We start from the raw sequence: 27,366 nt of genomic DNA on the forward strand, positions 1-27,366 counted from the left end.
TGCCTGTCATACAATTAGCACCAAGTTTCTGCTGAATTAAAGTTACATTAGAGTCTAGACACTAGGAATAATGCCACTTGCAGCAACATGGACGGACCTAGAGATTGTCATACTGAGTGAAGTAAGTCAGACAGAGAAATACAAGTATCATATGATATCGCTTATATGTGGAATCTAAAAAATGGTACAAATGAACCTATTTACAAAACTGAAATAGAGTCACAGATGTAGAAAACAAACTTACAGTTACCAAGGGGAAAAGTGGGGGGAGGGATAAATTGGGAGATTGGGATTGACATATACACACTACTATATATAAAATAGATAACTAATAAGAACCTACTGTATAGCACAGGGAACTCTACTCAGTACTCTGTGATAACCTACACAGGAATAGAATCTTAAAAAGAGTGGAGGGTTTCCCTGGTGGCACAGTGGTTGAGAGTCCGCCTGCCAATGCAGGGCACACGGGTTCGAGCCCTGGTCTGGGAGGATCCCAAATGCCGCGGAGCAACTGGGCCCGTGAGCCACAACTACTGAGCCTGCACATCTGGAGCCTGTGCTCCGCAACGGGAGAGGCCGCGATAGTGAGAGGCCTGCGCACCATGATGAAGAGTGGACCCCGCTCGCCGCAACTAGAGAAAGCCCTCGCACAGAAACGAAGACCCAACACAGCCAAAAATAAATAAATAAAGAAGCTTTCATTTAAAAAAAAAAAAAAGTGGATATATATATGTATAGCTGATTCACTTTGTTGTACAGCACAACATTGCAAATCAACTATATTCCAATAAAAATTTTTTAAAATAATTAAAAATTTTTTAATTTAAAAATGTAATAAAAAGGGGGAAAAAAGAGTCTAGACACTTGTGTGCAATAGATCATTTCCATCAGCTGGCTTCTTTCAATCTATATTGTATTTTCTTCAAACCAGCATTTACAACAGTTTGATTACAGAGCATAATTCACTCCAGTGGATGGGGCGTTTTCACCAGTCTTGCCCATTTTTTTTCTTGCAATGTCACTGGAGTGCCTTGAGCATGCAGCTTAATTCTACACACAGAGCAGCCCCTCTGTCCTTATCAACCTCCCACAGACCGCGAAGCCCTCAGTGTGCCTCTGTCCTTTGCCACAAACATGAGGTTCACATTCCCTCTCATGGCCATTGGCCTGGAAGTTGCCATGATTGTTTTATTTGGATTATTTGTTCAGTATGAAACGGATCAGAACTTTTCCCAGCAGCCCAACAGCACCAAGTCACCTACCGTGGATGTGGACAGATACCTTGACTTGTATCCTCGTGAGTAAGCAATCTGCTTCTTATTGTACATTTTTGGGTTCTCAGAATGTGGACCCATTTTAGGTTCTCAGAATGTGAGGTCTGTAAATACTGTAACCCCTAGCACTCTACATGGGAGCTCCTTATAGAATTATGTGATAGTTCTGAGCGCTAAGGTTGTTATAAGTTTATGCTGGGGCATCTGGTCTCTGTAGTTAATGTGTTTGGGTAGAATCTGTGTTTATTAAAATATCAGAACAAGAAGCTGAAAATGTAAATAATTGATCAATGTTTTGTGTTGCCTACATGCTGCTAAATGACCTTATTTTTCCCTTCATCACTAGTTCTGCAAGGTATAAAAATATCCGCCTCCCCCCCCAAAAAAAAAGACTCAAAGTTAACTTTGGAGGAGAAAGAGTAGAAACAAAATGGAATATTGAGAAGGAATTCATGTAAGGGCCTTAAGGCATAAGAAGGGGTATTAAGGATGATATAGGATGTAAATGATGTACTTAAGGTTTTATAATATTCTGAAAGGAAGACCGTTTGTTCCTCTGAGATGAGAAGAAACGTGTGAGCACCTGACATATTTTAAAAGCAGGACCCTTCCCTGGGAATGGCGACTGGAGGAAAGAAGGGATTTAGTTTCAAGTTTGGATAGGCAGGCTATGAAACACTTAGTGTAAAAATAATAACTACCATTTACTGACTGCTTACTATGAGCCAGGCATATTCATCACCTTGTTAACCAGGGAGGGAGGTTGTAATATAATCCTGTTATATAGACTGTTTTTTCAGTGAGGCACAAATAATTTTAGTATTTATTATTTATTAAATGTTAAATTTTATTAATTTATTAAATTATTTTTGTAGCGATATTTATTATAGTTCTACAGCATATGTCTAAGCTTTTAAAAAAAAATATGACATTTGTTCTCTCATTCCTACACATTTTTGAGGAAGTTTATATAATGCGGAGTATTCTCATGTAGAAAAGGTGACCTAGAGTTGCCAAGCGACTCAGCCAAAATGCACATTCACAAGTTAAGGGCAGAGTTAGGACCATAAGTCAGAGACTCAGGGTCCAAATCTAGTTCTCTTTACATAGATATCCAAAAGAGTTCTTGATTAAAGAATTTTATAATTTGCAAGTTCAAGAACACCAAAACAGAAAAGAATTCTGTTCAACTCTGTATGCTTTTGTACATTTCGTTTCTTCATCCAGTAAACATTTTTACTATGCACCAAGCATGTGCTACAGCAAACTTACTCAAAGATAAAACAAGTAAGATCTCTTTATTGTAAGACTCCACTGTTCGGTGCACATGTAAACGAAGAGCTGCAGTATGGCATAGAAACAAAATGCCAAAAATATAATCTAAGATTAGTGTTATTCAAATAAAGTTATCTTAAGAGATCAAAAGCTTCATAATTTGCATAATTCAAGCTGAATTCTCTCAGTTCCAGTGTCAACACTCGTAGGTAAAACTTCAATTCAGAATTTGAGATAAAAGCCAAGTTGGAGAGAAGAGTTACTAAACATGGTCATTTTTTTCAAGCGCCTAGCAATCACATGACCTTTATACTCTGCTTGCAAGGAACATAGAAATTCATTCATTTTATGATGCATTAAGAAAATATCTATTTAGCTCCCAATTCTCGTCAAGCAGTCTTCAAGGTCCTAGGCTCTAGGCAGTGAATAAAGCAAAGCAAACAAAACAAGCAAAGTCCACGCCCTTACTATTACCGAAAGTGGAGTCTGGCTGCTCGCCGCTCAAAAGCCAATAAAGAAGCAAGTTTGATGGAAAGGAAAGTTTGCTTTATTATAGATGCTGCAACTGAGGGGGAGGGTGGACTCCTGTCCAAAGGCCGACTCCCCCCCGCCCCCCGACAATCAGGGCGCAAGAGCTTTTATAGACGGAGGGAGGGGGCTACATGCAGAAAGAGCACAGTTAGCTCTGACAGTCCTCTCGATATTGGTCATCAGTGGTCTGATCAGTGTCATATTGACTGTTTTAAGTACAGTTAGTCTTTAGTTCCAGGGTTGGTTTGTTCCCATTTCTTTGAGGCCAATTCTCAGAATTGTGGCAGCTTATGTCATGGCTACAGTCTGGTCATCATGTAGTTCACTTCCTCCACCTGGCGGGGGTTTCAGTGTCTATAAGGCAGCTCACAGGATGTGGCTCAGGATATTACCTATAGCCCATGAGGAGGAACTAAAGGTCCTTGACTTTGGTTAATGACTAAACTATTATTATTTAGTCTTTTTGGACTGCTATTCTTTGCTTCTGCATTTCCTCACTTCTATTAAACCTATTCTTTGGCTAGAGTTTTTCCACACACAAAAGGCAGGTGGAGGGCATGGACAGGGGGAGGACCATAGGGTCCTGCTCTATTTCATTATGAAGTTTACATTCCAATGGGGAAACCCAGACCATATATATATACACACATATATATATATGAATAGATATATATTCAATACGTATATATATATTCATATTCACATGTATACTGTGCCGGGAGGGGAAAAGCATTTACACATATATACATATATGTGTATATATATATACACATATACATATGCATATCTGTGTGTAATACAAGCAAATATATACATGTATATATTTGCCTGTATGTTATACATACACACAGCACACAGCCATACACTCACACACACACACTCACATGGTAATAAAATGCCACACCAATAAACAAAGCAATATTTAAAAAATAGATGCACCTGGACAAGGGGGATATCCTTTCAGCCTTTCTCAACCAGGGTTATGTGAATGAATTAAGTCTTACTAGCCCAAGGCATCCACTGCATACAATTAATTAACTTCTCTTCTGTGCTTCTACAGTGGTACCAATCCTGTACCATCTCTGAGAGAACTAGAAAATAGTTACTTAAATCATTGTCTTGTTCCATGGTTTAAATGAGAAATCTGATTGAGAAAGGCAGTTAATGTAGAGTCTGGATAGGTCTTTTTGATATGAAGTGACATTAAACAGAACGAAAAGAGGCAAGAGAATAAACTATATGGAAACGGAACAAGGACATTTTATATGGAAGAAACAGCAAGCGCAAAGGCCCTGGGGTATTTAGTATATGCAGTGAGCAAGCAGGGAAAACAAAGTCAGAAGTGTGAGAGTTTGAGTGCTACAGAGCCTTGTAGACCGTGGTAAGCAAATTGTTTTTATTCTGAGTTGAGAAACAATTGGAGGACTTTGAGAGGAGGAGTATGACATGACTTAAGTTTTAAAGACATTCTTCTGGATGTTAAGTAGAAAAGAGTTTGTAGGGGGTCAGGGGAACAACTAGGAAGTCATATACGAGAACCATCCAGTAATCCTGAAGAGATATGAAAGTAGGCTGGGCCAAGGTCATAATGGAGGAAGTTCCGAGAAATGGTCAAATTCTGGCTATAACTTGAAAGTATCGCTAAAAGGATTTTCTGTTATATCAGCTGTATCAAACATGAAAACAAGAGAGGGATCAAAACATGATATCTAGGGCAGGATTCTTTTTCACTTCTTTAAGGAAACATCAAATCACAGTTGCCAATAATAATAATGATTAACAATCAACAGCCAACACACAGACACACACACACACAGACACACACACACACACAAACCACAGCATCTTCCTCACTATAAGAGCAGTGAAGCCAGGACATAGGCAGGGGGCAGGATAAGGGAAGAAGAATTTAAGCAATTGAGGCCCCTGGGGGCCCAGAAGAAGGACATTAAGCAGAACACAAAGTGAAATTTTACATGGAAGGCAGTCTTCACTCATTCAAAATGCTCCCCATAACTCAAGTCTATACACAATTAAAAGTTCTCTCTTCTGTAAGGTGGCTCCCAAGATCTAAAATTCTGGTTAGTACTAATCTTCCAGTTCAGCTATGTTATCACTGGTTAAAATATTTTGTAGAACAGCCCTAGAAACCACACAATTATACTAATTATACCTATATATTTTTTCCTACATTTCAAACAATTGATGTACATCAAACTTATGCAACAGCGTAAGTCACTGGAGAGAAGATTATTAAATATTCACTCACTAAGAAGCAAAGTTCAAGTCAAGTCAACAACCATTTGGGGGCACCTACCTAGTGTCATGGACCGTGCCAGGTTCAGGGGTTCAAGCACAGAAGAGGCTCATTTCCTGCCTAAGAAGCTCACAGGGAGTTTCACCAGTTCTCAGTTGCAGTGTGGTGAAAGCTATGAAATTTTCCACAAATAAATAAAGTAGGACCTTAATTTATATTTAAAATAAATTCAATAGGATATAAGTTTATTCATCTCTCTCCTCACTTGCATTCCTCACTACGCAATGCAGAGAAAGGGATGATATCACACAATCCTGGCATCTGCTCCCATCCCAGGGCACAACTACGGAAGTGGGCAACACACCTGAATATCACATTGCATGTCATGACGGACCCCAGAGAAAACTCATTTGAGGAACTAGATACACTCTATGGTTTTTGGCCTTCATGGCACCCAGCAAAGTGTTGGCCACTTTGTTGAGGCAAATAATTTGAAAAGGAATGACGTTTGGCTGTGACTGTCAACTAATCCTTGCTAACACGTAGCAAGACTAGAGAAAAGTAGAGTTTAAGGAGAAGGCTCCTTGAAGGCTGTTAACATGTTATCAGAGATTCTACAAATACAAGGTCTTTAATGCCTACAGGACATTAAAACCACATCAATGAACTTTATGTCCTCTGTTAAACATTAGAATCCATTAGTCTATCTTGAACTTTGAGTGGATCCCATGTGTGATCTTGTTACATTGTACATTGATCATTTGAAAAGTACTGATTCACAGTTATGCAGATACTCCAAATGTTGACATATTTCATTATATAATATCAAAAAAGGATACTTGTTAATATCACCAACAATGTCACCAGAAACCCCAAGAAGTTTCAGAAAGCTGACAAGCTTGTAGTGGCAGACATAAATTTTCTGAAATTCCAATTTTTTAATTTACTTCTAATTTTTTAATTTACTTCTTATTTAATTAAGTATAGTTGATTCACAATGTTGTGTTAGTTTCTGGTGGAATTCTAAGTTTTTTTTAAACTCAAAATGTATTACTGGCAACAAATACTGTGAGTTCTTTTCATTGAAATCACAACATCACTTCGTTCATTTTTCAGAAAAAGTTTATACCCATTTGAAAAACCATAGTTTATATCAATCTGTTTTCCAAAAAAAAAAAAAAAAAATGGAGTTCTGTGGAAAAGTTGCTCACTCAGTTCATAACTCAAACAATAACAAACGTGCTTTTTCTTTTCTGAGACGACCATCATGTTTCAGTAGTGTTTTATGTGTAAAGACATGTATGAGAGGGTCAATAGTTACAATTAATAATTTTTACTGATTCATCAAGGAATTTGTAAGTAAAACTGGTTTCTTTTACTGCAAGTGTGTGGTCATGAAGAAAACCAGACTACTAGTTCAGTTTGGTACCACTGCTTTCATTCATGCTAAAGTACAAGTAGTTTTCTATACCATTGTTTTTCATCATCTGCGGAAATATCAACACAGTGAAAAAGTCAAATAGCATCTTGAATTAGAATTATCATAAAAATAATTTTAACCTCATATTCCCTGAAAGTGTTTCCAAGATGCCCAAGATGTCTGCAGATCACACTTGAAGAATTACTGAAGATATAGGTAAACTGGCAACGAATGTACACAGCACTAGAAATTATTTTATGAATTTCAATACCAGCAACAGATTAGTATGATTTATTTTTTAAATCTCAATTTAAGAATATGCTCCTATATTTATTCAGATATCATTCGGTTCGTTTATTTATTTATTTATTTATTTATTTATTTTGGCTGTGCCACGCGGCTTGCAGGATCTTAGTTCTCTGACCAGGGATTGAACCCAGGCCAGGGCAGTGAAAGCACCAAGTTCTAACCACTGGACCACCACGGAGTTCCTCATTCAGTTCATTTACTACAAAAGATTCAGCAAATCTAGATACACGTGACAGGCAAAAGGTTACTAAAAGTGCAGGGTAAATGATTCCTAGGAAATTGTTTTCTGCTATCCTAAGTGATACAATGCTTGAATACAGACTCACAGACATAGAAAACAAACTTATGGTTACCAGAGGGGAAAGGGAACAGGGATGGACAAATTAGGGGATGGTTACCAGAGGGGAAAGGGAACAGGGATGGACAAATTAGGGGTATGGGATTAACAGATATAAACTACTATACATAAAGTAAATAAGCAACAAGGATTTACTATATAGCACAGGGAATTTTACCCAATATCTTGTAATAGCCTATAATGGGACATAATCTGAAAAAAAAAAAAAAATAAAGGCAAATCACTATGCCTTATACCTGAAACTAACACAGTATTGTAAATCTACTATACTTCAATTTTTAAAAATTGCCTGCTACTGAGAATATCTGATTTAGATAAGTCTTGGCAGCCCTTAAAACCCATCAGAAGACTTCACAAAAGTACCAATCACTAAAGAAATCCCTTTTTCCTTCTATGAAGAGGATACTTAATTCCTTTAATGGCAGAGTCTTGCACCATAAAACTAAACTCATGACCCTCTCCTTTGACCCCACCTGCAAAAAAAAATTCCTAGTGCAGGATGAAAGACAATACATAATCCTAACTGTTTACAAACCTTTTTATCCATACCTTTCATACAGAATCATTATTTGTCAAGAGCCTTCTCAACTTTGTAAGCTCTCTTAGGTGAGGTTCTTTACGCCCTCTTGTGGCGAAAAGCAGTAACAAGAATTAGATTTGGGGGAGCAGTGGGAAACAGTGGAGCACTGTTAATACAAGAAATTCCTCCCTCTGTATAATGTCTGGTTTTCCAACAAAGGGAGAGGGGGATAGAATCTGAATAATTATTACTCCCAGTGTGAGACATTACAAAATTAGTTAAAACAATTTTTAAATTAGTTGGTTACTGCACACTTTAAAATCAGCTGATGACAGGAGGAACAAGAGTACTCTCGGAAAAAAGAAAAGAATGTTTAGAAAAATAACTTGGCGTAATGAAAAAAAAAAAAACAGCGAAGACAGTAAGACTGGGTTCTTATTTTTATTTTAGTTTTGTGATTATAAACAACTCACCTAACTTCTCTGGATCTTAGAGTCCTGACCTAAAAACAAAATAAAATAAATGAAACAACTTATAGAGCTAGGAGAGACTTTGGGCTTCATCTAATCCAAACTGTTCTTTAAAGAGGAGAAAACTGAGTTGCAGAAAGGTCTAGGAAAATCATAAACAGTACGTCACGCATACTCTCTGAGCTCCACTCCAACTTAGTCTACAATCTAAATCAGATGTTTACGTAAAAAATTTAAATGGTGGTAAAACAATCTGTAAAAATAGATGAATGTATGTGGTCACCTATATTTCCAAAATCAAACAGGTTGATGTTAGTTGACAGTTGCCCATCGGCAGGTCAGGTAAAATCCCAATTCTGAAGTTCTCTGGGAAGATATGAGATGAGGGCGGGCATCCAGAATGCCAGAATGGGTATAAGTCAGATTATTGCCAATAGGCATTATCTCACTAGGAAAACAAAAAGACTGCAGCATTCTCCTCTCTGAGACCTCCCTCAAAGCTGCTAAGGAGAGGGAATCTTCAGAAATCTATTTTTTCCTTTTTCACCCTCCTCAGACTGACTGTCTTGGGAGGTTGCACCAACAAACAATAAAATGACCAAAAGGCTCACTGCATGGATGGGGTCGAAAGAATGATGACCCTGTGTGTGCCTGAATCAGCAAGTTTGTTCTGGTTTTCTCATTCTCTTTATTACATTTGCAGCACTCATATACAAGTGAGACTAGCTTCTAGACCACCAAAGGACCCTCATAATTCAGTCTATGATGCCAACTTCTGTCTGTCCTGGTGTTTGTCATAGAGTAAGATGGTAGGGTAAGTCCCCACAGCTCCAACCAGCCCTTTTCAAATACTGGGAATCTTTGGAAAGACAGCACCTTCATCCACTTCTGGGTTTGTGATCACTGCCACAGATTAGTTGATCGGATTTAATCGGAAAAGTTTGAAAAAAAATGTAGTATGCAAGCTGTGTTGGGGAGAGAGTCAGGACAGTTCTACAGAGACGAGGGGAGCCCAAAGGGAAGGTGCTACAGACTCTAAGAGCGACATTAGCCTGAAAGAAGGTTATTGGGGAGTGTCTTATGATCAACACCTGCAGCAGAAGTGTTTGGGCAGAGACAGAAGCCTCAGCTGACCCCACCAGAAACTCTGAGACTGGGATTGCCTAGCTTCAGGTGGCCCTCTCCCGAGGCAAGGGGACGCTCATGTGAACCAGTCATTGGGCTCAGGCTTCCCGAGGGAAGGCCTGTGACCTGTATAAGACAAGAGTGTTTCCCAGAGAGAAGGGAGAGCTGTCACCTGGCAGCACTCCCTACAGCCCCAGGAAATGTGAAATATAGCTTTTGCAGTATTGCAGATGAGAACACGGAAGCTCCCAGAGAATAAGTGACTTGCCCAAGGTCTCACGGTCACGTGATGCAATTGGGGGATATCAGCCTACATCTTCAGAACCAAGTCAAGTATCTGTTCCTCAAGAGGATACAGCCTTCCTTCCATTGGCTTAGAAAGTGTTAACAAAGACGTTATTCCATATGACTTGAATAATGACCTAGTAAGATTTCCAGCGCTGGTCCTACTATACACATTTGATAGATAAAGACAGCAGCTCATTCATTTAGTCAATGTTGCCTCTTTTCCTCTACGCACGCTTTTATGACAGATTCAGGGAAGCAAAGGATGGGTATGCCCTAATCCCTTCAATCAGGAAACTCACAATCTAGTGCAGGCAATGGGCACCTCACAAAATAACTATTACAGTGTGATACGTGCTAAATAAATGGTAATGCAATGTGACAAATGCTAAAGCTGAGGTTTGGGAAAGACAAGAGGAAATATTAATTTTCCCTGGAAATATTGGGAAAGTCTGCAAGAGCGGGTGATACTTGCACTGTGTTTTGCAAAGTTTTCCTCAGGTGGAAAGTAATGGAAAACTCTTCAGGGAGAGGATGAAAGACACACTGGTATGATAGTGCAGAGTCTTCCAAGAAAAGGCTCAAACACTGAATAATTTGCCCAAGGTCTCCTGGCTGGTAAGTAACCAAGCAGGCACTTGAACCCAGCCCTTGGCAGCCCAGTTAACGTTCCCTTTGTAGTGTTTTCTGAAAAGGATGTAGCACTTAGTAAATGGAATATGCTATGATGTAACACTTTCTCAGTGGTCCCCTTATGCAGATTTTTTTCCCTCTGCTCTTTTGCAGTCTTCCAAGATGTGCATGTTATGGTATTTGCTGGGTTTGGCTTCCTCATGACCTTCTTGAGAAAATATGGCTTCAGTAGTGTGGGCATCAACCTACTCATTGCTGCTCTGGGCCTCCAGTGGGGCACTATTGCACAGGGGATCCTGCAGAGCCATGGAGAGAAATTCCACATTGAAATCAAAAAGTGAGCACCCCTTATTTTCCAACCATTGTGTTTTCAGAGCAATTGTTTCTCTGCTTAGTCTCTTGACAGTCAGCCTCTGAACTAGCTTGCAAATTGTTTCCTTTCCATGATAGAAGATCGTTGGGATCCAAGGATCTAAATCAATGCCTTGCTCAACTGAGCTGGACCATACATTCATGTCTATATCCACTATGATTTGACCTTAAGGGTATGAGAAATCTCCTTCCACAAAATTATTATTCCTTCCTTATTAAGGTAATAATAATAATTATTATTCCTTTACCTTATTAAGGTAAAACCCTAAATGAGGTAAAGAACAGGTAGCTTAAAGGAAATGTGAGAGCAACTAAAGATTGTATGGTAATTGGAGGTGGGGGTGGGCAAGGACGTGGGAGAGGATAAAAGTAGGCCTGGGAGAAGCACCTGATGGGGACAGGTGGGGAGAGGGGCCTTGAACTCTGGACATGGTGGTGGTATAGTTCATTACAACCCATGTATGTGGGGTGTGCATCATTCTTCAGTGTCTTCTTTCTTCTTCCCTCAGCATGATAAATGCAGACTTCAGTACAGCCACAGTTCTGATTTCTTTTGGAGCTGTCCTGGGAAAAACAAGCCCAATCCAAATGCTGACCATGACAATTTTAGAAATTGCTGTCTTTGCTGTCAATGAATATCTGGTTGTCGAGATATTTGGGGTAAGTGTTCTAGTGATACTTACCTAGCTTTGAACATCACAACACATGTATTGGATGCCCACTATATTCAGGGACAAACCTTGGTGACAGTGACACCACAGCAAATAGTAATCATAGTAATCATTTGAGTGCCTACTGTAAACCAGGAGTTTGATAAACATTATTTAATTGCACTATCACCACAACAGTGTAAAGTAGGTATTATGATGTTACTCTTTATACACGATAAAACTGATGATCACAGATGCTAAATGACTTACTTGCCTGAATCTGGATTCAAATCCAGAATTTTCTAGCTCTACAACTCTTTTTATTAAAATACATTTTCTATCAATGATCAATTCCTATTTATATTTCAACTACTCATTGAATAGCTCTTTCAAAGCCTTTTATTAAAGCTTAGATGAAATTTCTTCTCCTCCATGAAAATCTCATTGATTCCCCCAAGGAAAATAAACAGAATATTTCTGGGTACTCTCCAGTATTTTATTTATGCCTCTATTGAACATGTAATTCAATAGCAAACACTTTTGGTAACTTTCTAGGTGTCATGTGTTGGTGATTCAGTGACAAACAAATAGTTAAGGTCTCTGTTTTCATAGGGTTTACAATCTAGTGGGGGAGATAGACATCCAACAAATGATCATACATTCAACCATCTACCTATAGAATCACGCACACACACAAAAAAATATTATTATAAATTGCAACACATGCTTTGAAAAAATAAATGGAGCGGCTCTGAAGGAGTATACCTAAAAGACTTAATTTAGACTGTGGAATCAAGGAAGACTTGTCTGAGGAAGTGACAGCTAAGCTGGACCTGAAAGGTACATAGGAGTTTATCAAGCATGAAAATTTAAATAAATTTGTATCATTTTCCTACTTTAATAAGTACAGAGCAATGCCTTGGGTTTGGCACACTGAACTTTCCATCTAGAGACAAGAAATGTAGAAAACTGGATCAAATCCATTGTGTCCTAAAGAGGGACCTAACATGCACTTCTTCAAATGAATCTTGGACCTCAGCTGGTTTTCTTTTTCTTTGGTTTTTTTTTTTTTTTTTTTTGTGGCGGCACTGAGCAGCATGTGGGATCTTAGTTCCCAGACCAGGGATCGAATCCGTGCCCCCTGCAGTGGAAGCGCAGAGTCTTAACCACTGGACTGCCAGGGAAGTCCCTCAGCTGGTTTTCATATCATCATTGCAGGGTGAAGCTTCTTGAAACTTCAAGTCTTTGAGTTACAATGCAGTGAGCTTTTACTGCAATGTCAAGTGAATGCAAAAATCATGTTTGTTTTGTATCAAGTGCAATGCATAATATTTCACTGAGAATCTCCCTAACCTGGAAAAGTAACCTAAAATGTATTGAGTGCCCACTAAGGACCTAACAGTTGAAAAACATGGTCCCATCTAAATCTTACCACAAACTCTATTAGCTGGGTAACATTTCCCCATTTTACAGAACTGGAGATTCAAAGAAGCAGAGTAATTTGTCTAAAGTCACATCAGAGAAGTACCTGACCTAGGATTGAAAGTCAGTTCTGTGTGGCTCCAATGCTTGCACTTTTTTGTTTTTCACAACCCTGTTTTATTCCCTTTCTCTGACACATTTTTCTCTCTCTTGATCTTTTTTTCTTTAACCCATGAAGCAGTTCTTTCATTGACCTCCCTCCTGTAGCGAGCTTCACCTCTATTTACATGAATGTTTTGCCACCCTCAGGCCTCTGACATTGGAGCATCAATGACCATCCATGCCTTTGGGGCCTACTTTGGTTTGGCTGTAGCAGGCGTCTTGTATCGATCAAGCCTGAAAGAAGGGCATCACAATGAAGAGTCTGTGTACCACTCAGACTTGTTTGCAATGATTGGTGAGTTGGGATGAACTTGGCTGATTCTTGTCTATTTGGTCAGATGCAAGGGAATACCCCTATTTTCCCCTAACTCTTAGATAACAAAGCCTAAAAGTAAAAACATCTTGTCAGTGCCCAAGGCAAACGGCTTCCCCTGGACTGTCTTCCATATTCAGAACTAATATCCCTTTTTGTGATTTACTACAGGGACTCTTTTTTTATGGATATTTTGGCCCAGCTTTAATTCGGCCATCGCTAATGCTGGAAAGAACCAGTACATGGCCATCGTAAACACATACTTCTCTCTTGCCGCCTGCGTGGTTACAGCCTATGCATGCTCCAGCCTTCTTGAGAGCCGAGGCAAGCTCCATATGGTAAGTGCCATGTTAACCCCCATGGAACTTTCGCTAAGCGACCCTGATGGCTGCTCTGATGACTAGTTCATTTCTGCATCACTGCTGAGCTGCCCGAACAAATCATAACACTGCAAACCTTGGAGAATAATCTGAAAATAACATTCCTTTATTCTTCAAATGTGTACTCTGGCAAATTAGAAGTGTTATCAAGGAATTTACAGTCCAGTAGGGAATATAATCATGCAAAAATCAAAGATCTGAAGCATATTTCTTTAATGATAGAGCTAACTGTCCCCAAGTTCTTAGAAAATCTTTCTTAGAAAGAGGAATTTCTACAAGAGTAGAAAAAGAGAGTGGGAGAATGCAAGTTGATTTTATTTTTCTAACAGCAGATATTTCTCTCAGAGAAATAACAACTAAATGTAATGTGGGATCCTGAATAGGATTCTGGAAAAGAAAAGGAATATTAGTGGGAATACTGGTGAAATTCAAAAAGGTATTTAATAATATTACACCAATGCTAATTTCCTAGTTCTACAGTGATGTAAGACGTTAACATTGGGGGAAACTGGGTGTGGTATATATGGAAACCCTCTGCAATATTTTTGTAACTGCTACATGTCTAAAATTATTTCAAAATCAAACTTTTTTTATATCTCCCCCAAAATAGTCTTTTGAGTTTCTTGCCTAAGAGCTTAAAGAAATATCAGTGAAGGAATAATCCTCAGATCAGCCACTCTTCTTTTCTAAGCTGAGGGAGAAAAAAGATATTGTACCAAGATATTACTTTCTTTTTAAAAATTTTTATTTATTTATTTATTTATTTTGGCTGCGTTGGGTGTTCGTTGCTGTGTGCGAGCTTTCTCTAGTTGCCTTGAGCGGGGGCTACACTTCATTGCGGCGCGCGGACTTCTCATTGCAGTGGCTTCTCTTGTTGCAGAGCACAGGCTCTAGACGTTTCACTAGTCGTAACACACGGGCTCAGTAGTTGTGGCTCGCAGGCTCTAGAGCACAGGCTCAGTAGTTGTGGCACACGGGCTTAGCTGCTCCACGGCATGTGGGATCTTCCCAGACCAGGGCTTGAACCCGTGCCCCCTGCGTTGGCAGGTGGATTCTTAACCACTGCACCACCAGGGAAGTCCCACTAAAATATTTCTAAGCGTAGCTAAGGACATGTATTTCAGTTCTCTACAAATTGTTTCATGAGAAAAAATTGAAAACAATAAAAAGAAGCAATCGTACATGTACAGCTCAGTGGTTTTTTTTCAAAAGTATTGATAACCTGTCTTCCTCTGGCAGAACAGCCAGAATATGATTTTTCTGAGGAATTCTGGTAAATGGAAACTGGTTACTCTTTCCTCCATCCTCAAATGTTCTCAGAAGAGTGACACTTGCAAAAGCTGTTGTCTTTGATGTGTAATGTGTACATTTCAATGTCTCTAAATCCCCTCTTTGATTATCGGAATATCATGGACTCTGCAAAAGCACACAGTGGCCACAGGCCTCTTTCAGTTCACGGTAACCACAAATGCATTCCAAAGCTGCATAAAGAGGCAGAACACTGCCAGAATAACTGCTGTATATTCCCACCCTCCTACTACAACTTCTTTTGATTTCCTCACATCCCTCTCCACACTGGTCTTACTAACTTGATCTCTCATGCACGACCAAAGAACCCTACAACAAGGATACCAAGTGTCAACTGCTGGGAGGAAAGGCCTTCTGAAATTACAAAGAACCTTCTTCTTAAAAAGGAATCCTGGGACTTTCCTGGTGGCACAGTGGTTAAGACGCCACGATCCCAGTGCAGGGGGCCTGGGTTCGATCCCTGGTCAGGGAACTAGATCCCACATGCATGCCACAACTAAGAGTTCGCATGCCACAATTAAGGAGCCCTTGAGTCGCAACTAAGGAGCCTGCCTGCTGCAATTAAGACTGAGTGCAACCAAATAAATAAATAAATAAAAATTTTAAAAATAAATAAAAAGTCCATTCCCCAATAATATTAAAAAAAAGTAAAGAACGAATCCATAACCCTTCCAACTGAAGAATGTGTGGTGTGTGGAATCCACTGAATCCACGACTGCTACAGTCCTTCTGAACTCCTCCTCCTTCCTCTCACCTCACTCACATTTCTGTGCCCTACACAGGTTCACATTCAGAATGCAACCCTTGCTGGAGGAGTGGCTATAGGCACTAGTGCAGACATGGCAAATACCCCATACTATGCTATGATCATTGGGAGCATTGCAGGAATGGTCTCCGTGTTTGGGTTCAAGTTTCTGACTGTAAGTATTAACAGATACTCTGAGTCAAACTTTGGATCTGCTGCATCATCTTCTCACATCCCACCAGCAGAAAAAAGCTATGAAAAGTCCTTTCCTAAGCACCTCTCCTTCGGTCATTCAACATGTCAGTGTTCCAGTGGTTTCTACTCTTTCTTGCTTTCTTTTGTTTATATCAGTTACTTATAACAGTATGAACTGAACATACTTGTATTACTTTCCTCAGGGCAGTTCCATTAAAGGTTTTGTTGTTGTTGATGTTTGTTTTGTATAATTAAGTACTCTGAGCCCTATTCGGGGGATTTAGGATACCATCAGTGGGTAAGAATGAGTAGGAGTTAAAGTCACTCACCTTCAAATCTATCTACCTAAGACTGAAATGAGCAGTTTTGCCATCAGTGTATTCAGATTCTTTGATGTAAGCAGGTTTCAGATGAAGATGGGGAACTGGCCTGCAGATAAAAATTTTCCTGCATGGTCATTGACTTCAGTCACACAGCTCTCTATAGCTAACAAAATAATAAAGCTTCCTCTTTTTACAATTTTAGCCATTTTTCACTACTAAACTGAGGATCCACGATACATGTGGGGTCCATAACCTACACGGCTTACCTGGTGTGATAGGAGGCCTCGCCAGCATTGTGTTCATAGCCTTGGAGACAGCTGACAGGTGAGTGAAAGAATGGGTTTTCCTGTTCCCCAAGGTCAAGTGCTGTTTTCTCTTACTCTTAGAGAAACCCAGTGATAAGAGAGCTTTTTCTTTAGCAGTCCAGACCACAGTTCGTAAGTACTGTTCTTACTGAAGCCAAAGAGACACAACCAAGATAAAAGAATTGTATTGGAAGATGTTTCTTAACCAGCATTATTAATGGTTTTATTTTGTTTAATTAACATGTTAATTTAAATTTCTCTACCATAGGCAACTGTCTCATTGCAGATAGGACAATTTGATCATCACATTCAGATTACAGTAGGCTTACTCTTTTACTTAGTCCTACCAAAATCAAGCATATGGGGCATGTGTGATGAACTGGCAACCTCTGCATCCAATCCACACAAAGAAGAATGAGTTAGCATAATGTGGAGAGCATTTGGATCTGGGGAATCAGAACAACTGGCATATGGTTCCAACTTTGCTACCTAGTTAAGTAGCTTTTGACAAGTCACTCAGCATGTCTGGTTCTAAGTCTTCTCATCTGTAAAATGAGAGACTTGTACTATTTATTCTCTGAAATCCCTTCTAGGCTATAACAGACCTAGATTCTTCCCCAAGTGGCCAGAGAAAGAACAGCCATCAGTCAAATTTAGGAGAATGGAAGTGATGCCATAAGCCATCAGTCGTAATTTTATGCAACAAGATTGGAACAATTTGATATGAATGCCATCCATGCAAAACAGCTAGGAAAACTGTAGAGTTCAGATCACTCAGGGAGTAAGAAAGGAGGAAACAAAATGCTCAATTTTTGATTGAAAACATGAGGAAAAGGTGAATGTGTTTGATGATGTCTCAACAAACCACTGGCTGGAGTTATATAATATGAAAAGAAAGTGTTTCTCTTCCATTTTAGCAGATTAAAGTATTACCATTTTAAGACCAGTAATGATAAATATTTGAAAAACTTGCTTCATCGTATTTTCTACTGAATAGAAAATTTGCTTCCTCTTCATGTGTATAGGTGACCCATTTCTTCTGTATTTTTTTGGTTTTTTTTTTGTTTTTTCCTACTTTTGTAAATTTGGAGGACAACCCTAGAGATATCACATCTTCTTTTAGTTCTTTCCAGGACCCAACAGAGTGTTGAGACCAAACACTAATGTATTTTAATGCAAATCAAGCGTGACAAAAGTTTGAGTTAAAGAGTTCAACTCCTAAGTATTATAGTGTGTAAACGTTCTGCACACACACTTAAGAGGTGTCTCAGGATTAGAAATAGAGGAATTCTTGGGCATCATGCCTGGATCAGTTCCATAGATGCAATAAAACTAGTCTGTCTGGCTCTCAAAGGCTGGGTCTTGCTGGGTGGCCAGATTCGGGGTAGGTTTCATGGTTAAGAGTCTAGTCCTTGGGTATACAGGCTTAGCAACTTCTTAATTTACTCAGGAGGCGTTGAGGGGGGCAAGCCTTGGAAGGCCCATTCACATGTGTGGGTAAAATTCACACATATTTCACACAGCAGATAAAATACCTTTGTACAAGAGCCAAATCTATTTACTCACATGTGTCTATTCAGAATATTAAAATGCAAATCGAGTTTCTTGGTACGCATAGAACAAGGAGAAGTTAATATACTTAAGGGACATTTTTTCAAGTTATGGCAGCTTTACTCTAATAGTGCTGTTAATTTTGTCTAACTCAGTGTTTTCCAAGCCTATTTTATCATGGAATAACTTTCATCAAAAACATCTTTTAATACCTTGTAAAAGATCTTGGCAAATTCTAGTAAAATTAACAGGCAGCTTACAAAAGAAGAAAATCAGATGAGTAAATACATATTAAATATTCAACCTTGCTAGTTATCAAAGAAATGCAAATTAAAACAAGTTATCCATTTTTCAGTTATCAAATTGATAAAGATTTAATAAATTATAATATTGAATGGTGGCTAAAGTGGAAAAATGGGGATATAAATTGTACAAGGTCCTATTTGGAAACGCCCTTAAGAAGAATATAAACCTTTACTGATAATCCTATTTCTAGATAGGTTTTATTTTAGGGAAATTATTGGACAAGTCCATAAGCATGTTCCTAAGAGGATATATTCTCACAGCATATTTAAAAATATGAAACATCAGAAGCAACCTAAATATCCAACCTATAGCACTATAATTACAGTATATTTGTACAGTGTAATACTCTAGCAATTAAAATTATGATCCAGATCTCCATTTACTGACATGAAAAAACATTAAGATTTAATGGGAAAATCAGTATCATGACATGATTGCATTTTTATAAAAATACTTGCTTATATTTTACATGTTTATACTGATAAGATTGGAGGGAAATTAAACTTTTTCCTTTCTTTTCTTAATTAGTGATTTTGAAATTTTTACAATGATCACATATTACTCGTACAATTTTTTCTTTAGTAGAAAAAAAAATAATAAACCCTTCAAATAAAGAGAAAAAAAGGAATCTGAGTTAAGTACATTCTTTTCCCTGAAGGATGAGGAAGAAACAACACATTCTCCTAGTTCAATGGTTTGCTTTCCTGCAATAACTCAACTATTTGTTAATTGCCTGTTAAGAGTGAGGCACTGTGCTAAGGAGATTCCCACACTCCTAATTCATTTGACACCCTTATGCATTTCTATAGCTTTTTATCACATTCTTCTATTCCCCAAATTATAAGGAATTTTTCACTCATTTCATTTTAAGGTAACTACTTCTAAGATATAGATACACTTTAATATTTTCAGTGAGTTGTCCCTACAATACATGTTAAAATTAGCTTTCCTGATTTTTAATTTCATCACAATTGTTTTTTGGGGGGATGAAGTAAGGGGAGATGGCTGCTCACATTTGTTTTGTATATTGCTCCATCCTCAGTGCCTAGAAGGGAAGCTGGCACAGAGCAAGTACCCAATAAGTAGTTGTTGAATGAATCAGATTGCCAGTCAGAACCTTGTACCACATTTTTAGAAAATACTAAACCCTCTAAGGAAGATCTTTTTTTTTTTTTAAATATCTTTATTGGAGTATAATTGCTTTACACTGTTGTGTTAGTTTCTGCTTTATAACAAAGTGAATCAGCTATATGTATACATATATCCCCATATTCCCTCCCTCTTGTGTCTCCCTCCCAACCCTCCCTATCCCACCCCTCTAGGTGGTCACAAAGCACCGAGCTGATCTCCCTGCGCTATGGGGCTGCTTCCCACTAGCTATCTATTTTACATTTGGTAGTGTACATATGTCCATGCCACTCTCTCACTTCGTCTCAGCTTACCCTTCCCCCTCCCTGTGTCCTCAAGTCCATTCTCTACAGCCACTATGGAGAACAATATGGAGGTTCCTTAAAAAACTAAAAATAGAACTATCATATGACCCAGCAATCCCACTACTGGGCATATACCCTGAAAAAAACCATAATTCAAAAAGAGTCATGTACCACAATGCTCATTGCAGCACTATTTACAATAGCCAGGACACAGAAGCAAACTAAGTGTCCATCGACAGATGGATGGATAAAGAAGATGTGGCACATATATACAATGGAATATTACTCAGCCATAAAAAGAAACGAAATTGAGTTACTCGTAGTGAGGTGGATGGACCTAGAGTCTGTCATACAGAGTGAAATAAGTCAGAAAGAGAAAAACAAATACCGTGTGCTAACACATATATATGGAATCTGAGGAAGATCTTTTCATCATTCCTGAAGAAAAAGGTAGTTCCTGTTTAAGTGCTTATAAGAATTTGTGAACGTTGATCAAGAGTTTCAAAGAAAATAAATATATGAGATAAAAGAAAAATTGTAACAAATGTTTGTTTGCTGGTATGTAATGATGCACTCTGGCCTGAAAGGGGCAGGCATGCATGCCCTCAGGAGATGAGCTTTGTTTGCTGGCTTGGAAAAACAGTGGAATTTTTTTGGCCTCCTAGGTCTGCCATGGCCATGCAGGCAGCTGCGCTAGGTTCTTCCATCGGAACAGCACTTGTTGGAGGGCTAGTCACAGGTGAGCATAAAAAGTAAACATATGTTTATATCTCATGCTCTCAGCATAATAGATGATAATAAACATTGGTAAATTTAAAATTTTTCTAAACTTCTGACAGTAATCATGTAAGCTCAAGGGGATGACTTTACAACAGTATCTTAATTACTTTGCAAATTGACTTTCCTCTTCAGCATCATAACATGACTTATTTTCTCCCCACTTTCACAGGTCTGATTCTAAAGATACCTATCTGGGGACAACCAGCTGACCAGGACTGCTACGATGATTCTGTTTATTGGGAGGTACTATATAGCGTTCTGAGGATGTACATGATGACTACACCAGGGAAAGTTTTGCTCACCTCATGTCTAGATGTCTGTGTGGCGTCCCTATGATGAAATTGGTTGAACTCCCTATTTATAGAGAGAAATTGAGAAAATGTGCCCAGAAAGATAAAATCAGAAGCTATGATATTTTCCAAAGCAGAAACTAGATGAAGAAAAGACAGACTTTAGTTGGCAAGTGCCCTTTCACTCCTCCGAGAGCAATAAAAAAGCTCCTCATAAAACTATAAGAATCCTAGGCAGTGGTGTGAGATTTTACCCCACATATAAAAGTAGATGAAACAGGTGGAGCACGCAAGGTTGAAGAATTTCAGTGAGTACACAAGAGGTTCTAGGACTAACAAAACATCAGCTTCTTTCCATCCTCCGGTTTCTATCTCTTTATTTCATTGACATTTTCTCCCAAATTATTTCCTGCAAAGCTTAAGACTGATAGATATTTGGATGTGTTCCATGGGATTTTCAAAGAGAACAGGTTTGGGAAAGCGAATGTAGTCAGGGTGGGCAGGATAAATATATTTGTTTTATTATTTTTTCCCAACTCAAACAATTTTTATTTCCAGTTTTTTCTAAGCTTGAATAATAATTACAGAAAATCTTTGTTTCAATACTAACCTCTGACAAGCCCAGTGAAAGAAACTAACAAAAGTGCCCTAATCTCTTCTTTTTTTTAAGGTCCCTAGGAGGACAGAACTGGACATGTTCAGTCGTTTCCATGAACACGGCAACCACAACCAGTTAGAACCTGAAGCCTAAAAACCATTCCTGTGCCTCCGCCTCTTTTCCCATTGCCTAGACTTGAAATAAAATGGCAGCATCCAGTGAGAATGTGGACCAGAATGGATAGATCCTGAGCCCCAAATGTCCAGTGTGAAAATGTTTTAACATAATCTGGTGCTGTCTCTTGGCATCAATGATCGTTTAGTTGAAGAAATGTGACATACAACAGATGGTCAAATGGATTCTATTCAGGACTCCCAGATTACTCTTGCCAGTGGGTAGGTACAGGGTGAACGTTCCATGTATTTTCTTGTATCTTTTTTTTTTCCACATAGAGGAAAATTTACAAAGAGACCAACATTTTCCAATCATGTCTTAATGTACATACTATGTCTTCAATCCCGAAGATTATAAAACCTAAGCCAATGAAACAATAATTTATATAAGAAATCTATATAAGAAATAAGAAAGAAATGTATGTATGTAAAGCAGTAATATGATTGTTTTTTGACTAAGCTCTCTTGATTTTAAAAATGGTCTAGTTAGTAATGTTATGTCTTTGTTTTGTCGGCTAAAAAAAAATGCACAACCTAAAAGTTGAGAAATGTGTTCTATTTGGTAGACTTTCTGAGGACATAAGCCCGGGAGACAGCCTCTCAGAGAGTTCTGAGGGACTGCTTGGAAGAGGTAAGGGAGGAACCAGGATATACAGGAGTTTTGCAACAAAGACCAAGTAGTCAGAACATCAAAAGATTTCTGTTAATGAAAGAAAACCAGACATCTCAAGTTAATGAATTTAGCACTTTTCTATGTATGGGAAGATGCAAGAGTCTGGGCTCATTGAAATCGTTCCTTTGATGTGCACCTCAGCTATCTGGGGCCAGTAGCCTGTTCTTCCCCATCCTGAGTCCCCTCAGGTGCACCGCTGGGGGAGGCTGCAGTGCCTGAGGGCTTGCTGGTAGGCATCCTGCTGTTTGCATCCTGAGCTCCTTCAGGGCTCACCCTCAAGAGAACAGGTAGTGGCTAATGGCTGCAACATCCTTTGTTTACTGATATGGCAGGCGACATGTTTCATTCACAGTTTGAATATTCTTATGCTTAACTTCTTTTGCATGTTTACTAATTTGCAACAAGAGCGCAAATGCTATCTGACCAATGTCTGTTTTGTACAAAATTTCAGTGGATTAAATCTTATTATAAAATAAAGCATTTGTCTTTTTTCTTTGGTGGTTAGAATTCATTTTAGTAACAAGCACATGCACACACATTACACACACGTACACACACATTCCTCATACTTAGTCCATACTCAATTCAAATAAATTTTTACTATGTATTCACTGCAAAAAAAATCAAGTTAATGTCTCACGTTATAGGGTACGTTTTGAAGAACTCAGTTTTAGAAAAAGGTAACTGACATAGTCATATAAAACCATTTCTAGGGAAATAACATAAAATTTTTTTCTGTTAATGCTGAAGATTTTTCTTCTATTTCTGGAGTCATGGTCTCTTGCCAGGATGCGCTTAAGTATCAGTGAGGCCCTGCCATAATTAACAGGACTTCAATTCCTAGATGCTAGAACTGAAAAATTATAATAACAATTAATTATTTAATGTTATTGCTCTGGGAAAATAGTGTAATTTATTTGTAGATCCTAAATATTTTACTAGATAAATAGGTGACTTCTTTCAAACCTGCATCAGTTTCTCTTTCAAATGGGCTTTTTGAAAAAGTTCACCTATAAAAATCCACTGTCCCCACTCTTGCTGATCATCACAAAGAATCATTTTCGACACCAGGATGTCCCAAGTCCTCCTTGTTCCTCTGATCGTAAGGCAACGTTCAGAGGGTCTCCAGAGAGTTCATTTGGATATGCAGGTCAATAGGTTTCAAAAAAAACATTTATTCTAAAGTGGCTACTTGAATGCTCGACTGGGCAGCACGTATACTAAAATTGGAATGATATAGTGAAGATTAGCAATGGCCCCTGCACAAGGATGACACTCAAATTCATGAAACATTCCCTATTTTATAAAAAGGGGGGGGGGCACTTCCCTGGTGGTCCAGTGGCTACGACTCTGTGCTCCCAAAGCCGGGGGTCCGGGTTCAATCCCTGGTCAAGGAACTAGATCCCACATGCCTCAACTAAAGATCCTGCATGCCTCAATGAAGATCCCACGTGCCACCACTAAGACCTGGCAGAGCCAAAATACAAAAAAAAAAAAAGATGCATGGAACTTCCCGGGCGGTCCTATGGTTTAGACTCCGTGCTCCCAATGCTTCAGGGGGCACGGGTTCGATCCCTGGCTGGGGAACTAAGATCCCACAAGCTCTGTGGTGTGGCCAAAAAAAAAAAAAATTACATTAAAAAAAAAGATACAAACTATTATGTATAAAATAAGCTACACGGATATATTGTACAATACAGGGAATACAGCCAATATTTTATAATAACTAAAAATGGAGTATAACCTTTAAAAATTATGAATCACTATATTGTACACCTGTGACATATAATATTGTACATCAACTATACTTCAATAAAGCGGCTCCTTGATATTTTTGTAAATTGTTTCATCAACATAAATTCAAATGTCAGCTTTCTGCATATTTTATTGGTATCCTCCTAAAATGAAACCTATTAAAGTATGACCAAATGTCCTCAGAAAATACTTGGATATTTTGCTCAATGCCTCTTTGAAATAACTAGACTTTCCACAAGTTTTTATTTTGAAACAATCTCAAGCTTTCAGAAAAAGTTAGAAGTAGAGTACAAGGAACTGTTTGTTTCCTGAACCTTTTAAGTTTCTGGCCTCATTATCCCTGAATATGTTAGTATGTATTTCCGATTAACAAATATTCTCTCAACCAGAATATAATCATCAAAATCTGGAAATTAACATTGCTAAACTATGACCATTGTTAGCTCGGGCTGCCATAACAAAATACCATAGTTTGGGAAGCTTAAACAACAGAAATTTATTTTCCCATAGCTCTGGAAGCTGGAAGTCCAAGATCAAGGTGTTGGTCAATTTGGTTTCTGGTGAGAACCCTCTTCCTGGCTTGTAGATGTCTGCCTTCTCTTTGTGTGCTCACATGGCCTTTCCTAATTGTGTGAGCACAGAGAAACAAGAGAAAGCTCTTTGCCTTCTTATAAGGAAACCAATCCTGTCAGATTAGGACCTCACGCTTATGACTTCCTTTAACTTTAATTACTTCCTAAAATCTCTATCTCTAAATACAGTCGCATTGGGGGGTTAGGGCTTCAACATGAATTTGAGAAACACAATTCAGTCCATAGCAACTATCAAATCCTGAGACCCAATTAAAGTTTCACCAAATGTCCCAATGATGCCCTAAACAGCAAAAGGATCCAGTTCAGAATCACATTTTTGCCTTTAGTTGTCATTTCTCTCTAGTCCCTTAGTCTGTAACAGTTCCTCAGTCTGTCTTTGACTTTTATGACCTTGACACTTTTGAAGATTATAGGCCAGTTATTTTGTAGAATAAAATAGGAAGGTCAGGGGCTTCCCTGGTGGTGTAGTGGTTAAGAATCCGCCTGCCAATGAAGGGGACACGGGTTCGAGCCCTGGTCCAGGAAGATCCCACATGCCGTGCAGCAACAAAGCCCGTGCGCCACAACTACTGAGCCTGAGCTCTAGAGCCCGTGGGCCACAACTACTGAAGCCCACATACCTAGAGCCCGTGCTCCACAACAAGAGAAGCCACCGCATTGAGAAGCCCACGCACCGCAACGAAGAGTAGCCCCTGCTCGCCGCAACCAGAGAAAAGCCCGTGCGCAGCAACGAAGACCCAATGCAGCCAAAAATTAAAAAATAAAATAAATAAAAAAATAGGAAAGCCAGTGGCCTCCATCATTTCCTTAACTAACATACAGTAGTTCTATTTACTGACATCCATTTTACTCAACTCATGGAATTAAGCAAACTGTCTGTTCTATTACTGTAATCATATTATTCAAACAAGTATATGTTACCAGTTTACTTAATAATTGAATGATGCAATTTTAGCAGTTTGCCAATATGGAGTCTTTCTAAAACACCCAATTCAATATTATTCATGTTTTACAAGTGCACTTAATGTGAGTGGTAATTTCTATGTTGACTTTATCAGAAAGTGCAGTTTGGGAGTTCCCAAGACCACACTCAGTTTCAATAATTTGTTAGAAAGATTTACACAATTCAGAAAAGCTATTATGCCTGCAGTTCCAGTTTATAATAGCAAAAGGATACAGATTAAAATCAGGTGAAAGAAGCAGCACATAAGACAGGGTCTAAGAAAGTTCCAGACACAGTCTTCCAGTGGTCCGCTCCCAGTGGAGTCAAGCAGACTGGGCTTACTAGCAGCAATGATGTGTGGCAATGTGCATGAAGTACTGGCAACAAGATCACCCAGCCTTGGTTTCCAGGGTTTTTATTTGGGCTTTGTCACATACACTTGGCCGGTCACCCATGTGGCTGACCTTAGTGTTTACCCTCCAGAGACCAGCTATTACCACACAGCCAAAGACCACACCATAAACCATATTATTACCAGAGACCACCCAGGTGGCCCAAGGTTCCCAGGTAAACAAATACACTTTATCAAGCAGGACATTCCAAGGTTCAGGCGTTATCTCCCAGAAACTCAGAGCAAAGGCCAGACCTCAAACAATTAGATGTTATCAGTTTACTTAATCCTTATTTGAATGATGCATTTTTAGTAACTTGCCTATATAGAACTTTTCAAAAACATCCAACTCAATGCTCACTTGTTTTATAAGTGCAATGAATGAAAGTGGTCATTTCTAGATTGGCTATATTAGAAAGACTATAAAGACAAGTTGCTAAAACAACAACAACAAAAAGAAACAAAGAAATTGCTCTTGTATCAGACAAGAGCAACATATAAAATAAAATAAACAAGACAACAATCAAGACTGGGAAGTAAACAATACAAAAATCTAGAAAGATTCTTCATTCAGATTGCTTGTCTAGTTTCTTTCTGTTATTTAAAGAATCTGAAGCTGAATATCTTAGACAATGCACTTTTTGTGTAATTAATGCCAGGAAGAAGATAGGAAATTTCAATCAGCAGACCCAAGGGTAAGCCCTTGACTTTACCACAAAAAGTTGGTGAATGAATGCATGTGTGTGGATCTTTATTCTCTAATCCTTTTTTTTTCAGTTTTTAGCAATTTTTTTCAATAATATGTCAAAAATTAGATAATAGGGATTTGACAGTGTTGAATTTTACCTAAGCCCTGTGCTTCTGGAAACAGGGAAGTTTAAAGGAACCTCACAGTTCACTGAAAAAAAGAAAAAGAAAAAAAAAAAGCCTTTCCGCATATGATTAGATAAGACTCACAAAACCCCTTGTTTACCTGTGACAAGGCCAGGCACAAATTCCTATGCTTTGCCTCATAACTTATTTCCTAAACTACTCATTTCACTGACCAATCAGAACAAAACACTTGTTAGACAGACTGGTTAAGCTTCTCTCCTTCCTCCAGAGCCCTGAACTTTGGCCCACACCCAGCATGAGCCAGCAGACAACCCTGCTCAGAACAGGGTGGCTTGGGGTGGGAGGTGTGAACATTCTCTGACACTATCCCACCTGTCACCCCGCTTCCACGCACCCTGTCCTTCCTGGCCT

General features: G+C 38.7%; 2 protein-coding genes and 1 non-coding gene across 5 annotated transcripts in view; 2 read left to right on the plus strand and 1 right to left on the minus strand.

Annotated features, from left to right (window-relative positions):
• CENPQ (centromere protein Q) overlaps nucleotides 1-27,366 on the minus strand; it is a 313,629-nt gene that overhangs the window by 230,010 nt on the left and 56,253 nt on the right. The window lies entirely within an intron of this gene.
• RHAG (Rh associated glycoprotein) lies at nucleotides 1,138-22,071 on the plus strand. The gene is made up of 10 exons (XM_059938534.1): nucleotides 1,138-1,300; nucleotides 10,614-10,797; nucleotides 11,342-11,492; nucleotides 13,214-13,361; nucleotides 13,551-13,717; nucleotides 15,850-15,987; nucleotides 16,533-16,654; nucleotides 20,591-20,664; nucleotides 20,875-20,948; nucleotides 21,666-22,071. Exons 1-10 carry the CDS (start codon nucleotides 1,138-1,140, stop codon nucleotides 21,744-21,746), a joined length of 1,302 nt encoding a protein of 433 aa, XP_059794517.1. The 3' UTR covers nucleotides 21,747-22,071.
• LOC132375461 (U6 spliceosomal RNA) lies at nucleotides 23,636-23,743 on the plus strand. Its single transcript, XR_009506011.1, has one exon. It is a non-coding gene; the product is annotated as a U6 spliceosomal RNA (small nuclear RNA).

This window comes from Balaenoptera ricei, chromosome 11 (genome assembly GCF_028023285.1).
Source record: "Balaenoptera ricei isolate mBalRic1 chromosome 11, mBalRic1.hap2, whole genome shotgun sequence".
Classification (NCBI taxonomy): domain Eukaryota; kingdom Metazoa; phylum Chordata; class Mammalia; order Artiodactyla; family Balaenopteridae; genus Balaenoptera; species Balaenoptera ricei.

Bases quoted from the DNA above. Each gene is read 5' to 3' on its own strand.
- RHAG (XM_059938534.1), top strand. From the start codon at position 1,138: ATGAGGTTCACATTCCCTCTCATGGCCATTGGCCTGGAAGTTGCCATG. The intron at 15,988-16,532 runs GTAAGTATTAAC...TTACAATTTTAG, and splicing joins TTGGGTTCAAGTTTCTGACT to CCATTTTTCACTACTAAACT. The intron at 16,655-20,590 runs GTGAGTGAAAGA...TTGGCCTCCTAG, and splicing joins GCCTTGGAGACAGCTGACAG to GTCTGCCATGGCCATGCAGG.